The sequence below is a fragment of the Gadus chalcogrammus genome, chromosome 23, assembly GCF_026213295.1.
Source record: "Gadus chalcogrammus isolate NIFS_2021 chromosome 23, NIFS_Gcha_1.0, whole genome shotgun sequence".
NCBI classification, from domain to species: domain Eukaryota; kingdom Metazoa; phylum Chordata; class Actinopteri; order Gadiformes; family Gadidae; genus Gadus; species Gadus chalcogrammus.
In genome coordinates, this window is record NC_079434.1 from 17,032,138 (window position 1) to 17,047,616 (window position 15,479).

At 39.9% G+C, this 15,479-nt stretch overlaps 2 protein-coding genes and 1 long non-coding RNA gene across 7 annotated transcripts in view; 2 read left to right on the forward strand and 1 right to left on the reverse strand.

Annotated features, from left to right (window-relative positions):
• Positions 1–5,389, forward strand: LOC130376896 (carcinoembryonic antigen-related cell adhesion molecule 6-like). 4 transcript variants are annotated; one of them, XM_056583807.1, is made up of 7 exons: positions 1–296; positions 521–590; positions 1,525–1,902; positions 3,800–4,123; positions 4,255–4,527; positions 4,616–4,688; positions 4,807–5,389. In XM_056583807.1, exons 2-7 carry the CDS (start codon positions 524–526, stop codon positions 4,844–4,846), a joined length of 1,155 nt encoding a protein of 384 aa, XP_056439782.1. In that variant the 5' UTR covers positions 1–296; positions 521–523; the 3' UTR covers positions 4,847–5,389. The 4 variants fall into 4 exon arrangements, with proteins under 4 accessions (XP_056439782.1, XP_056439781.1, XP_056439783.1 ...); XM_056583806.1 differs by having other exon boundaries at positions 1–149; positions 182–590; XM_056583808.1 differs by lacking the exon at positions 1,525–1,902 and having other exon boundaries at positions 1–590.
• Positions 3,801–13,887, reverse strand: LOC130376897 (uncharacterized). The gene is made up of 3 exons (XR_008894104.1): positions 12,661–13,887; positions 4,597–4,686; positions 3,801–4,471 (listed from the first exon to the last, which is right to left on the reverse strand). It is a non-coding gene; the product is annotated as an uncharacterized LOC130376897 (long non-coding RNA).
• Positions 9,680–15,479, forward strand: part of LOC130376894 (sialic acid-binding Ig-like lectin 9) — an 8,760-nt gene continuing 2,960 nt past the window's right edge. The window contains exons 1-7 of one of the 2 annotated variants that reach the window (XM_056583804.1): positions 9,681–9,987; positions 10,212–10,281; positions 11,212–11,589; positions 12,548–12,871; positions 13,005–13,298; positions 13,426–13,498; positions 13,595–13,628. In XM_056583804.1, coding sequence (XP_056439779.1) covers positions 10,215–10,281; positions 11,212–11,589; positions 12,548–12,871; positions 13,005–13,298; positions 13,426–13,498; positions 13,595–13,628 — 1,170 coding nt within the window. In that variant the 5' untranslated portion in view covers positions 9,681–9,987; positions 10,212–10,214. Of the gene's footprint in view, positions 9,988–10,211; positions 10,282–11,211; positions 12,872–13,004; positions 13,299–13,425; positions 13,499–13,594; positions 13,629–15,479 lie in introns of both variants that reach the window. The other variant, XM_056583805.1, reaches the window with a different exon arrangement.

Below are 15,479 nucleotides of genomic sequence, written 5' to 3' on the forward strand. Positions count from 1 at the left end.
AATTAGGTCTGATCAAAGTAACTCTTTACTTAGTGCAGTGAAGTCCTCACTCAAGGAGAATATTACACACATTTACTAATAACTGACATCAAGGTTTATTAGCCGTGCATGGATCATAAAGAGTGGTCACATAGGGTCAATCACTAAAGGTGGAAGTATCTTTGGTATTGAATCACTAAAGGTGGAAGTATCTTTGGTATTTAAGTAGACCTAGATCTAACAGCGCATTAGTGCGACACTGTTCTTCTTTTAGAACAAACTGCCCGTTGGCTGTGAAAAAGCGCCTACTGCTCGCGGTAAGGAATTAAAACAAACATTAAAACATTTCTTTAAAGGCCTAGAATAAACTGATGAATGTATTTTCTTGTAACTTTTGTTGCTCCAAGTAGCCTACTGTATTTCCATATTCGTTATTTGTTGTATTTGTAACAAGGAAGATGTACAGTAGGTACCTTAACCCAGGACACATAAAAAACTAAAACAAATGTACCTTGACTACTTCTTTGAATTCATGATGCAGGAGATGAGGTTCACAAGATGCACCACGATGATGCAGTTTGAAATGCTACTGAATGTCATCTTTGTTGCAGGTGAGCGGTGTTCATTTGTTATATTGTGAATATTTAGTTCCATGCACTGAATATGTTTAGGTATTGGCACGCCAACAGACCCGTCAGGGGTAATTCGGAATTATGGACATTGGACCTCAATTCCAAGTGAGCCAGTGTGTTATTTGTCATTGGAGACCGTTTAACAGGTTTCATTCAGTACTTCTAGTTGCAGGGATCGCTGTTGCTACGCTAGCGCAAGTCGACGGTTCCTGCTAGCCTGCCAATAAGAACAGTTTTACCCACTCCCCACTGCAGCAGAGGCAAATCAATTTTAATGCCAGACTACCGATGTTAATGTCTGTGTTGATAGAATAATGTTAGAAATAAAACTGTCCTTGCATCGCAATGATCGGATTACATTTTGTAGTAGTAGGTGCCTAGGTTATATCATTTCGCCGCTGCCGTAGCCTGCTTCCAACTACAGTGAAATATAAAGTAAATGCAATGCGATGCAAGGGTAGTTTTCTTTCTAACATTATTCTATCAAAAGACATTTACATTGATAGTCATGCGTGTACTGTGGAGTGGGTAAAACTGTTTATATTGGCAGGCTAGCAGAAACCATCGACTTGCCCTAGCCTATCACCAGCGATCTCTGCAACTAGAAGGACTGAATGAAACGTGTTAAACGGTCTCCAATGATACATAACAAACTGGCTCACTTGGAAATGAGGTCCGATGTCCAAAACTTTGAACTACCCCTTTCATGGACCCAGAATGAGTCGTATGTTTTACATCTAATGGACTAAATGCTAATCTGCATGTAATCAATCTCTGAAATGAAGCCGGTATCCATGCTCAGAATGTGATGCCGGTCTAGTAGAGGTGTGGCCAGGCTGTTAGAGGAGGATGTGGTGGGACAGGAAGGATGCATGTCATTGGCCATTTTGTCTAAAAAATGCTTGTGTTGCAGGTGGTGTGGGATCCTGTCCTACAGTTTTTCATGCATCTTTGCCAAACAAGATGGAGGCATTGAGGGACACTTGTTTGCAAATTCCATGTTCATTTGATTCAGTACCATCAAATCTACTCCATAAAAACAAACCCTTTATTGGGTTTTGGCTAAAATCGACCTATTATTTTGGGCCTCATCCAGAAAGTGTGGTTTTCAACGGCAGCAAAACCAAAAATACCTATCCAATAAGTATCATTGGGAACATGAGTGAATACAACTGCACAACCGTTTTTGCAAGGCTGAACTCAAGTTATGCTGGCACATATTACTTTAGAGTCGAAAACAGCCCTTTCAAGTCAACTGACACCTGCAATCCTCTTACAATCACAGTTAAAGGTAAGAGAACCCTTTTTGGTTTGGGGGTCAATTTTTTGATTAGTCATTATTATAATTATTTTTATTCCTATTTCAATATTATTACAGGGTTCCTACACATTTTCCATTTCAAAATTCCAAACTTCTCCACACTCAAATTTTAAGACGTTTCAGACAGGATTTTCAGTCAATATTAAGCATCTGAATACCAATTGTTAGAGGCTTATATCTTAAAAAATCGGCAGAAAACATTGAGAGGCTACCGCTAGATGCTTTGACGAAGACGACAGTGCTTTTACCCCTGCATATGGCTTAAATTTGCCGAATCCCCCATGTTGGAGATGTCAAACTATTTCAATCCTTCATCAAGTCGCAAAGTCGTGCAGTGAAAGTTAACCATGGTAACCAGACAACGTTCTCAAGACAGCTTGATTAGTTTCATATCATCGACAGGTAGGCTATGTTGTGTTAGTAAGCTTGTTATGATTTGTATGTATTCATATATTTTATTTTACAAAGTGAGATAATAGTCTGTAAACAACCCAACAATTTTTTTCCATACTCTTTAATTTCTATATATATATATTTTTTTTTATACTTTATTGTAGGATCATGAGTTATTTTTACATTGACATCTTCCTACAAACATTTTTATTTTATTTTTTTTATATATATATATTTATTTAAATGTAAACAATATAAATAAATGGATAAGTAACAAAATAAAATAAAAAAATAGGTAATTTAATTTCTATACTGATCCAGCAGGGGTGTCAACAATAATCGATTCGGCGATGCATCGCAATGCGGGGCATGCACGATTCAGTATCAAAGCGGCAACGTGCCATAATCGCTTATGTCGCTGTTTATTTTCGGGCCTCCAGTGGACAATAGAGGTGTGAAGTACATGCTAAGCGGCGGCGCTAGCTAGCAACAACAACAACACTAGCCTGATGTCCACCGGGGACGTAAGCGCTGCGGAACGGCTGCGCCGCGGTCACCGCTGCTGATCGCTGCCACTCTAATCAATGAAACCATTTCCACCGGCTCAGCAGCGTCCCAGAAGCGGCGCGCAGCACCGCAGCGCTACCATTCCGTAGCACTTCTATTGTTGACGCAAACCGTTGCTGAACCGCGTCAATTTCAACAGAGCAGATCGAGGGCAGGAAGTGAAAAGGTAAAAGCCATAGAGCATCCGGTCAATTTTCAAAATAAAACACAAACGTCATGACCAGTGGCACCAGGTCAGCAGTCAATCAAAGGTTCTCAAAGGGTCGGCAACATGGACGACGAGAGACTGATTGTCGAAGTGGAGCAACATAAAATAATTTATGAAATCTATCATCCTTTTTATAAGGATAATGTCAGAGGAGGACAAAGCCTGGCATTTAATGGCAGTAGGTTTGGGAGTGGAAGGTGAACAAATTTGCCTTATTGTGTGCAGTAGAATTTTGATGCATCGCAATGCATCGTAGAATTGAATCGAATCGTTATCTGGTGAATCGTAATCAAATCGAATCGTGAGGGCAGTGCCAATGCACAACCTTATTATCCAGACATGGAAATTACTCAAAATAAATTCCATACTTTTCCATACTGCGTAGGAACCCTGTTATTATGATCATTCTTAATTTTTGCCTACTTCCTGAATAGGTAACCTTTTTCTCCTTGTCTATAATTTTGGTATCGATACCACATAATTGTAGTTTCCCTTTAAAGAATGTTTTAACAATGTTTTATGCCAGTGACATATTGTAATAATACTTATTATGGACTTTGGATTGTGGCACAATTCGTTTTCCTCCCCATGATTATTCTCCCCTGTACTGGTCAACACTGAACATGCTGCATTCATTCATGTGGATATTAAACCTACAGTTCAGCCTAATGCAAATGTTTCTTGAAAACAACAACGTAGATTCAGCCCCAGCACCCTCCATACAGACCCTCCTGGAGGGACCACTAACGGAGGGGAGCAGGGTAACGTTCACCTGCAGGGCCATCGCACCCTGTCCCACCCAGCCGCCTCACCTGAGCTGGAACCAGTCAGGAGGCCCTGAGGGCCGGCCGGAACCGCACGGAGACCAAGAGCCTAACGTCAGGACCCGGCGGCTGAATATCACTCTGTCGGACCGACATGACGGGGTCCGCATCACCTGTCTGGTGGAGTATCCGGTGAACGACCCAGCAGGCGGGCCCAGCAACAGAACAGCAGAGAGCGTCGTGACGCTCAACGTTTCCTGTGAGTGACCGGCAGACGGTCCGATGAGTGAGCCGGTGCGGCTGAGAAGCGGAAAGCGTTTACATACTGCATTCAAATCCGTCAACAGCGGAACTAGTTTGAAATTGAAGACTTATCTTGTGTTCCTGTAGATTCCCCGAAGGATACCCAGGCCTCCATCAGTCCCCCCACGGTGTCGCTGGGCAGTGTGGTCAACCTGACGTGCACCAGCAGAGCCAACCCCCCCGTTCTCCGGTTCACCTGGTTCAGGAGCAGTGCGGAGGGACCCCTGAACGTGTCAGATGGATCTTTGTACAGCTTCAATGTGTCCAGCTACAGAGACATCTACTACTGTGTGGCCACGAATCCCTTGGGAAACCAAACATCAAAAGAGATTAAGCTCACTATCAGCGGTGAAAGCGTTGGTAAATCAACTTCTACACATATCCCAATATACTACAATCTCTAAATGGATATATGACTATGTGATCTACCATGATTTGTCCCCTACAGGATTGAATGTCCCTCTGATAGTGAGATTCTTAATCGGTATCGTCTTCTTTATTGGTCTGATCATCTCTGTCCTGTAAGTAAAACACACACACACAATTTAGCTTGAACATTGATTAGTCAAGATGAACCTTACCAGCAAGTGTGCTGGGTCCATCTCCGTTCTAACCCGTGATCCCACCTCATGTTTATAGGTGGTTCCTGAAGAAACCTTCAACACAGCAACCGGTATAGGAAGCAGGCACTGCGTTATGGGTGGACCTGACGGACCTAGGACCACCCACTGTTCAACAGGCCCACCCAAAACCTTTCTTGAAAAAAAAAACATTCTTCTTGAATGCTTTATTTTTACTATTGATATTGATGCTTGATCTGATTTGTGTTAAAAGCGGTAGGCTATTGTTTTAGTTATTATCTCGTAGTAGCCTAGGCTACAATTTAATGCATCTTCTTTGTATTAAAAGCCAAGCTCAGTCTGTTGCTAATGATATCGAAATATTGTTGAAAACTTAAAACAATTAAACAGAATTCTGAAATAGTTTGCCTCATATTATACGAGCATAACTAAACTAAATCATATAGTTTAGTTATACGGGCGCGAGAATGACTCTTGCGCCCGGTGTGAGTACCAGATGTGTTCGGCTCATGGCTGACAGATCGGCTCGGGGGTCCAGATGCCCAATAATGACGCACTTCCTGTAAACGATGTCATTAAATGCGCATGCGCGTCACTCAGTAGCCGGTACTTCAGTTTTTTCGTTGTTCAATTGAAGACAATTTTGGCACATCCAGTGATTGATTTGTTCAATGCACTTCCTCAGTGCTTGTATCGGTCTCCTGGCGATATGTAAATGTATTCATTGCTAAGAAGTAAGTAGTTATTTAGCTGTTTATATATTTGCTTTCTGCTAAATCTTAAAAACATTGCACTTTCTAAAAGGCTTTTATAACTTTGCTTTTATTTTCTATTTGAATACTAAAATGCCTTTTTAACTTTCTATTTTAACCATTTCTTTGCATACGTTTTCTTTTACTTATCTATTATTTTATTTTATTGTATGACAATGTTTATATGTGAAGCACTTTGAGTCTGCCTTGTGTATGAAAAGTGCTATATAATAAAGTTGCCTTGCCTTAAGTTAGATATGGGCCTATAATTGTTCATGATTGATGTATCTATATTGTTCTTTTCTTAGAAGTGACTTGATGACTGTTGTTTTTAACAAGCATTAATTTCATACATCTACAAGTAAGTCATTTAATTGCTATGCAAATGTATAGAATAAATCCAAGTCATACAAATGCTTAAAATAATACCTTAAATGGTATTGACATTTATTTAATCAGTCCTTCAAAAGTCTTAAAAATGCCAACACATTTGGATTAGGATTTTGTCAGACATTTTTATTATGTTATTTATAAATCCCCAAATAATTTAAGCAGAAGCATCTATCAGTCAAAAATGCATCTCACATTTACACCTTAGTCAGTTAGTTCAGTATGGCATTTAATGTGGTTTTAGAAATTCAAGTCTGAGTCTGACTACACCAGGATTTCTGTCTTGGTGTGTGCTTTCTAACATAACAGCTGTGCACTGACATTTAATTGTTCATCCCTTGCACCAAAGACCATTACTTCAGTCTTTTCAATTGTTCAATTGAAGACAATTTTGGCACATCCAGTGATTTCAGTAGTTATTTAGCTGTTGATGAACAGCTTTTTCAATGATTTTGCTTAAAAATGGTAAGTTAGATATGGCTTGATGACTGTTGTTTTCAGAGCCTGTGGGAATACACCTGTGCGTTATCGCCACTGCAGGCCACATGAATAAAAAACAAAATAATAATATACAAATATGTCAGTGTGTGTGCCGTGTGTGTATCCAAACACATACACTGCAATTCACATACACACATAGGCTACAGCTCAATGTAAATCCATGAAAAGATCATGTTTTGATCCTACGGCCAATTGAGGATATATTCATGAATGTGGTAACACATTGTATACATTCTTATAGGCCTACCTTGACATTTTTACTATTTTACAGATGTTTGTTAAATTATAGAGCAAAGATACCCCTAGTGGAAACGAGGAAAATGTTACATTTTTTATTGTTATTAGTTGTATAGGCAAGGATGCAATTCATTGAACATCTGGAAAATCCATTTTCAAGGAATAGGATGAATATCTAATATGAACACATTCATGAATTCATCCTCAATTCACCATAGGATCTAAACATGCCGTTTTTTATGGATTTTACATTTAGCTGTTCCTCAGTTGTATCAATGTATTGTCTTATTTATTCTGTTTTGTATGAGCAAATAAAATCTCATCAATCATATGACTGTCCAGGTTCTTCATTTTCAGTTAATAGAAACTAGAAAATACTGTCTTAATATCTAACTTTAACAATGCCAATCCTTACTTTAACATATGTGAAAATAAAAATATGCATTCATGAGCAATGTACGAGCAAGGTACGCTTTATTACTCTGTTTTCTGGGAATAATTGACACAAGCAGAAACCAGAAAACAAGCCGTTTTTTCAGTTTGTTTATTAATTTTTGCTTCTTACTTAACAAAACGAATTTACCACTCAATATCTGGTTTCCAACTCCTAAGGGCTGGCATATCCACCTAAACATAAAATAGGTAGATTTATGACATCTTTCAATATTACTATGGTATAGTCGAATGGAGCATCAAGTGCAACGTACAAGGTGAACTGCACAAAAAAAAAAAAAGAAAAGGAAAATATGAATGGGTGAACACACGAATGACAGCAAGACATGAAATTATTTTAATCCGACTTCCCATTATCAGAAAGACTCCACAGTCATTCCCACTGGTTTGCCGAGGAAACTTATAATAGAACAATACCACCATCAGCATTGATTGCAATGGTGCCGATTGAAGTTTGCTATTGCGAACTAACTTCACAGAGGGGGCGAAAGCTGGGGTTTCTTCCAACGTTAAAACAGTACGCCTAAGCGTTCGAACATTTCGTAAAGAATGTTAAACAGTATCACAACCACAAGTAGTCTGCCCTAGTTCTAGAGATCATTAAGCTTGTAAAAGCAAAAAAAATCATTCTTGTTAATCCACTTCTTTTTACTTACCGACATGAATATCTGAAGATCCGACTTCAAGGAAGATCTTGTGTAAACCGTGATTTACAAGGCTTCTTTTTTTACCGCGAAAAGAGAAAGATCTCGCGTGGACCGCGATTTAGAAAAGTACAAGTTACGCCTCCTAGTAGAAGTTACGCCTCCTAGTAGAAGTTACGCCTCCTACTACAAGTTACGCCCACTACAAGTTACGCCCACTACAAGTTACGCCCACTACAAGTTACGCCTCCGTCTTGCAGGATGCAGACAGACCCTACTCTGAATAATTGTGGGGGGGAGTGCATGAGTTTTGGTCAGAATGCCTGATGTAGGCTAGATTTGATGGAATGCGTGTTGTGAATTGAGAACAGCCAGCTCATGATGTGATACAGCGTTCAGCTGTGCAACAAATATTCGTTCATTTTCAATCTTGATGACTTTAGTAGTGCTGTGTGTAGCCACACGTTTGCCCCTTCTGAACTTTAATTTCCTTTCCTAGCTCCTCTTGTTTATTTTGGTAGCTTAGCCATGTCAAGTCATGTTGTCAACATTGGATACATGGAGCAGAACATAGTGGGTCATGTGTCCGATGCATTTTGGAAATGAATTTCCAATCCAGGTTGCAATTGGGGATAAGGGCTTATTGAATAATTTAAAGGAATTGGGAAACCCATTGATATGTTTGTCACTTGATGTGGAACAAGGTAATAACCTGAAGGATGCAGCAAAGGTCTTGAGATGGTGCGCATTTGATCCAGATTTTTTGCCTAAAAGATGGGACGCAAGATTTAAGAGGTGGGGGTCGCAAGGTTTAACAGCATATTGCACATTTTTGCATAAGGGGACCATGAATAGCTTTCAAAATCTGAAGAGGCAGTTTGGCTTCGATAAGGGAGATTTTTACAGATTCCTTCAGGTCCGGCAATATATTGACCAGATACAGAATGGGTGTACACAAGTAGGCTGGGATAATATTCTGTTAAAAGTGTTTATAGATGCTTATTCGGCTGGCTCTAACCAGAAACGTATCTCAAGACTCTACAAGGGGTTACAACAAACAAAATGTAGTTCACTGTATGCAAAACAAAAATAGGAACATGAAGAAAAAACTTTGTTCTAAAGGACGAAGATTGGGAGAACCTATGTGAGATACAGTGGAAAACTTCCAGTTCAACTGTATGGCGAGAGTTTTGCTGGAAAAACCTTAAGGTTCTTCATCGTTCCAGCTCAAAAGAGGCACTACACAAATTCTTCGGCATGCTGGCGACAGTGGGGGTGCCTCGAAGCAAATCATTTCCACATATTCTGGTCCTGTGTATCATTGTTTCCATTTAAGCGGGAGGTTTATAAAGTTATGCAAAGCATTTTTCACTCGGATATTCAATTTAAATTTGATTCTTTATATATGGGTGCCTTAACATCAGAAAGTGTTTCTTCTAATGTCAAATATTTATTTTGGATCCTAAGTGCTGCTAGTAGAAAAGCTATTACTAGAAGGTTGTTAAAACAAGGAAAACCTACTGTGGAGGTATGGATTGACATTATCGATGATATTTTTAAGATGGAAAGGATCACTTTTGCTCTGAGACTGCAACATTTTTTGAAAAGATGGGAAACGTACATCACACCAATACGAACATAATTTGTCTAAAGTAGATTGTTGTGTCCTTTTTGTTTTCTTTTATTTTCCCTCTGTAGAGGGCTTTTTATTTCACTGAGGTTTACCCCAAAATGTTTGTTTATTGAGTTCTTGTTCTTATTTTACTATGTTTAAAAAATGCTGTTGTTAAGTTGATGTTGTTGTTCTGCTATCCACTTCTCTTCTACCTAGGACAATACGGGCAAGATGCTGATTGGTCTGTAATTACAAATAGCCTGAGAACTGCAACCCCACATCTGGCTAATATGTGGTTGAGAAGGGGAAGTAACACAATGCTGTAAATAGCATTTCCTGCTTTCCACAAGCCATGTTCTCCTTTTCAGTTCAAGTGACAGGAGTATTAGGTCTGATCACAGTAACTCTTTACCTAGTGCAGTTTAGTCCTCACCCAAGGAGAATATTACACACAATTACTAATAACTGACATCAAGGTTTATTAGCCGTGCATGGATCATAAAGAGTGGTCACATAGGGTCAATCACTAAAGGTGGAAGTATCTTTGGTATTTAAGTAGACCTAGATCTAACAGCGCATTAGTGCGACACTGTTCTCCTTTTAGAACAAACTACCCGTTGGCTGTGAAAAAGCGCCTACTGCTCACGGTAAGGAATTAAAACAAACATTAAAACATTTCTTTAAAGGCCTAGAATAAACTGATTAATGCATTTTCTTGTAACTTTTGTTGCTCCAAGTAGCCTACTGTATTTCCATATTCGTTATTTGTTGTATTTGTAACAAGGAAGATGTACAGTAGGTACCTTAACCCAGGACACATCAAAAACTAAAACTAATGTACCTTGACTCCTTCTTTGAATTCATGATGCAGGAGATGAGGTTCACAAGATGCATCACGATGATGCAGTTTGAAATGCTACTGAATGTCATCTTTGTTGCAGGTGAGCGGCGTTCATTTGTTATATTGTGAATATTTAGTTCCATGCACTGAATATGTTTAGGTATTGGCACGCCAACATACCCGTCAGGGGTAATTCGGAATTATGGACATTGGACCTCAATTCCAAGTGAGCCAGTGTGTTATTTGTCATTGGAGACCGTTTAACACGTTTCATTCAGTCCTTCTAGTTGCAGGGATCGCTGGTGCTAGGCTAGCGCAAGTTGACGGTTCCTGCTAGCCTGCCAATAAAAACAGTTTTACCCACTCCACAGTGCAGCCGAGGCAAATCAATTTTAACGCCAGACTACCGATGTTAATGTCTGTGTTGATAGAATAATGTTAGAAATTAAAACTGTCCTTGCATCGCAATGATCGCATTACATTTTGTAGTAGTAGGTGCCTAGGTTATATCAGTTCGCCGCTGCCGTAGCCTGCTTCCAACTACAGTGAAATATAAACTAAATGCAATGCGATGCAAGGGTAGTTTTCTTTCTAACATTATTCTATCAAAAGACATTTACATTGATAGTCTTGCGTGTACTGTGGAGTGGGTAAAACTGTTTATATTGGCAGGCTAGCAGAAACCATCGACTTGCCCTAGCCTATCACCAGCGATCTCTGCAACTAGAAGGACTGAATGAAACGTGTTAAACGGTCTCCAATGATACATAACAAACTGGCTCACTTGGAAATGAGGTCCGATGTCCAAAACTTTGAACTACCCCTTTCATGGACCCAGAATGAGTCGTATGTTTTACATCTAATGGACTAAATGCTCATCTGAATGTAATCAATCTCTGAATGAAGCCGGTATCCATGCTCAGAATGTGATGCCGGTCAGAGGTGTGGCCAGGCCGTTAGAGGAGGATGTGGTGGGACAGGAAGGATGCATGTCATTGGCCATTTTGTGTAAAAAATGCTTGTGTTGCAGGTGCTGAACGAGACTGTCCTGCAGGCCTTAATGCATCTATGCCAAACAAGATGGAGGCATTGAGTGACAGTTGTTTGCAAATTCCATGTTCATTTGATGCAGTACCACCCAATCTACTCCATAAAAACAAACCCTTTATTGGGTTTTGGCTAAAATCGACCCACAATTTTGGGCCTCATCCAGAAAGTGTGGTTTTCAACAGCAGCAAAACCCATAATATCTATCCAATAAGTATCATTGGGAACATGAGTGAATACGACTGCACAACCATTTTTGCAAGGCTGAACTCAAGTTATGCTGACACATATTACTTTAGAGTCATAAACAGCCCTTTCAAGGCAACAGACACCTGCCATCCTCTTACAATCACAGTTAACGGTAAGAGAACCCTTTTTGGTTTGGGGGTCAATTTTTTGATTAGTCATTATCATAATTATTTGTATTCCTATTTATATATTATTCCAGGGTTCCTACACATTTTCCATTTCAAAATTCCATACCTCTCCAGACTAAAATTTTCAGACGTTTCAGACAGGATTTTCAGTCAATATTAAGCATTTTAATACCAATTGTTAGATGCTTATATATAAAAAAATGGGCAAAAAACATTGAGAGGCTACGGCTAGATGCTGTGACGAAGACGACAGTGCTTTTACCCCTGCATATGTTTTAAATTTGCCACCTCCCCCATGTTGGAGATGTCGAACTATTTCAAGCATAGTTTGCATCTAGCTTTATTTTCCCACTTGGTATCCTTCATCGAGTCGCACAGTCGTGCGGCGAAAGTTAACCATGGTAACCAGACAACGTTCTCAAGACAGCTTGATTAGTTTCATATCATCAACAGGTAGACTATGTTGTGTTAGTAAGCTTGTTTTGATTTGTATACATTAATATATATATTTTTTTAAGTGAGATAATAGTCTGTAAACAAAAAAAATAAAAAACATACTCTTCTCTAATTTCCATACTCATTCGGACATGCAAATTACTCAAATTAAATTCCATACTGCGTAGGAACCCTGTTATTATGATCATTCTTGTTTTTTGGCTACTCCCTGAATAGGTAGAAATACTTGTTCTCCTTGTCTAGAATTTAAGTATCGATACCACATAATTGTATTTTCACTTTAAAGAATGTTTTAAAATTGTTTTTTGCCAGTGTCATATTGTAATTATACTTATTATGGACTATGGGGTGAGACACACGTTGTCCCTATGATTATTCCCCACTATGGAATGTACTGGTCAACACCAAACATGCTGCATTCATTCATGTGGATATTAAAGCTACATTTCAGCCTAATGCAAATGTTTCTTGAAAACAACCACGTAGATTCAGCCCCAGCACCCTCCATACAGACCCTCCAGGAGGGACCACTAACGGAGGGGAGCAGGGTAACGTTCACCTGCAGGGCCATCGCACCCTGTCCCACCCAGCCACCTCACCTGAGCTGGAACCAGTCAGGAGGCCCTGAGGGTCGGCTGGAACCGCACGGAGACCAAGAGCCTAACGTCAGGACCCGGCGGCTAAATATCACTCTGTCGGACCGACATGACGGGGTCCGCCTCACCTGTCTGGTGGAGTATCCGGTAAACGCCCCAGCAGGCGGGCTCAGTGTCAGAAGAGCAGAGAGCGTCGTGACGCTCAACGTTTCCTGTGAGTGACCAGCAGACGGTCCAATCAGTGAGCCGGGACGGCTGAGAAGCGCAAAGCGTTTACATACTGCATTCAAATCCGTCAGCACCGGAACCATAGCTTGAAATTGAAGACTTATCTTGTGTTCCTGTAGATTCCCCGAAGGATACCCAGGCGTTGGTGCTGGGCAGTGTGGTCAACCTGACGTTGACCACGGTGTCGCTGGGCAGTGTGGTCAACCTGATGTGCACCAGCAGAGCCAACCCCCCCGTTCTCCGGTTCACCTGGTTCAGGAGCAGTGCGGAGGGACCCCTGAACGTGTCGGATGGACCTTTGTACAGCTTCAATGTGTCCTGCTACAGTGAAATCTACTACTGCGTGGCCACGAATCCCTTGGGAAACCAAACATCAAAAGAGATTAAGCTAACTATCAGCGGTGAAAGCGTCGGTATATCAACTTCTACCCATAGACCCTATAAAATACTTTACTATAACACACATCCCAAACATATCCCTACAATCTCTAAATAGATATGATAATGCCCCAGTGATCTACCATGTTTTATGTCCTATAGATTCGAAAGTTCATCTGATAATTGGTGGATTCTTTGGTACCGTCTTCTTTATTGGTCTGATCATCTTTGTCCTGTAAGTAAAACACAAACCAAATCACATCTCTCTCTCTCTATATATATATATATATATATATAGGTTCTAACCCGTGATCCCACCTCATGTTTTTAGGTGGTTACTGAAGAAACCCTCAAAACGTCAACAGGTAGGAACCTCACAGTGGTGGACAGCGATTGAAGAAAGCAACTTCAATGCTGACGATGTGATGTCATTAACATTTCTGTAGGATGCAGTCATTTCTGTACGTCGTCTAAGTTTAAGGATTCTAAAATGCATTTGCAAAAAACTAAATAATAGAACTTCTTGCTTGCATGACAAAAATTCTATATTTTTGCTACACTCTAGCAAATATTTTGATTGAATTAATGCATACAATTGTCCACAAGGGAATAATCAAGCAAAGTAAAAAGTGCAAAAAAACTGTACTTAAAGAAAGTCATTTTACTTATAAATGTTAGCAGAAGACCAATAGCTGCTCTCCCTTCAAGCCTTCTAAGCCGGTCGTTTTTTCCCCAATTCAACATTTGTAATAACTGCTGGAGTGTGTGTGCACCCCTCTGTGCAAACTAAGCAATTCTTTTAATTCAACAAACCCCAGATTCTGGGGGTCCCAGTAGGGCTGCTCGATTATGGGAAAAATCATAATCACGATTATTTTGGTCAATATTGATATCACGATTATTCAAACGATTATTTTTGAGTTTGAAAACATGCATTTATTGACACAATCAATTATGACATAGAAACACGTATAAGTATCCAAAATAAAACCTTTTTCGTGTGTAAGTGTACTGTCTGCCACAACATTCTGAATCTAACATTTGATTTTTATAAAACATTTCATGAATACAATATATTAAGACAATCAAATATCACAGAAACACGTATAAGTATCCAAAATTAACTTAACGTATTTAATGTCTAGAGAACAACGGTCCCAGCATTTCTCCATAGCAAAGTTAAAAGTCACAAAGCCATAACAAACACATGGCTAATAAAAATCATATTGTTGTTAAACAGAAATACATATACAAGATGTACTTGGCAGTTCTGCCTTAAAGAACTCTTAGTTAAAGTCTGCTATAGGAGCTTGTTATCGTTCATCAAACTGTAACGTTACTGAAACTTTAATATTCCACGCGGTAGGTCTACTCCAACATGTCTGTCAACAGTCGATGCTGCTGATTGGCGGTTCACTGGCATGTCCCGCCTCCTGCCAACGGCATACTTCCTGATGCAGCACGCCTGTTAGATTGTACTCCCTCTCGCCGCGTTGAATGCTTTCGCATGCGCGTCTCTTTCATAAACTTTCATAAACTCTCTAGGCCTACTGTAAAATGGAAAATGTCAAATTAATCGTTTCAACTCGATTATACGAGTTTGGAGATCGTTTGACCCCAAAATTGATATCGCGATCGAAATTCGATTAATTGCACAGCCCTAGGTCCCAGGCACGTGATTATGCAACGGATACCATTAAAGGCATATTGTACGGGATCCAGTGATATGCACTTTTTAATATGTTGTTGAAATTGGTATTTACATCCTGACAGCAATAAATAACTTATGGGCAATGAAAAAGAAGCGGAAAAAAAACGAATTCTGTATCTGCTATAAACCTGTTAAAATGCTTACCAATCGGAGACACTGTGCCCGAATCTAAAGAACCAATCACAAGCCTGCGCGTTCTCTCCCCTCTGTGTACGAGCCTGAGCCGGCCTGAGCGCGTTCACGGAGGGCAAAGAAAGCGTTGTTGTCATAGTAGTTCATGACAGTGGACTAGACCTAGTGAGCCTACAACGTTAACACGATGGAAGAAAAAAAACAGAAGTAACCACTGCCACCGTTACTTGCCCCGGTTCATCCTTTTAAAAAGGCAAGAAAAAGAAAGACAGAAAATGAAAAGGCAGCAACAAAAAAAAAGTTGGAGAATGCTCGAGGAAAAACGAGAATAAATATTGGATTCGCTTTTCAGCGATGGCGACAGCTGAGGGAG

What these genes read in the sequence shown, in the direction of transcription:
- LOC130376896 (XM_056583806.1), top strand. Translation starts at nt 485, where the DNA reads ATGTACCTTGACTACTTCTTTGAATTCATGATGCAGGAGATGAGGTTC. An exon ending in GAATGTCATCTTTGTTGCAG is followed by an intron (nt 591 to 1,524) that starts GTGAGCGGTGTT and finishes CTTGTGTTGCAG; the next exon opens with GTGGTGTGGGATCCTGTCCT. An exon ending in GGTCTGATCATCTCTGTCCT is followed by an intron (nt 4,689 to 4,806) that starts GTAAGTAAAACA and finishes TCATGTTTATAG; the next exon opens with GTGGTTCCTGAAGAAACCTT.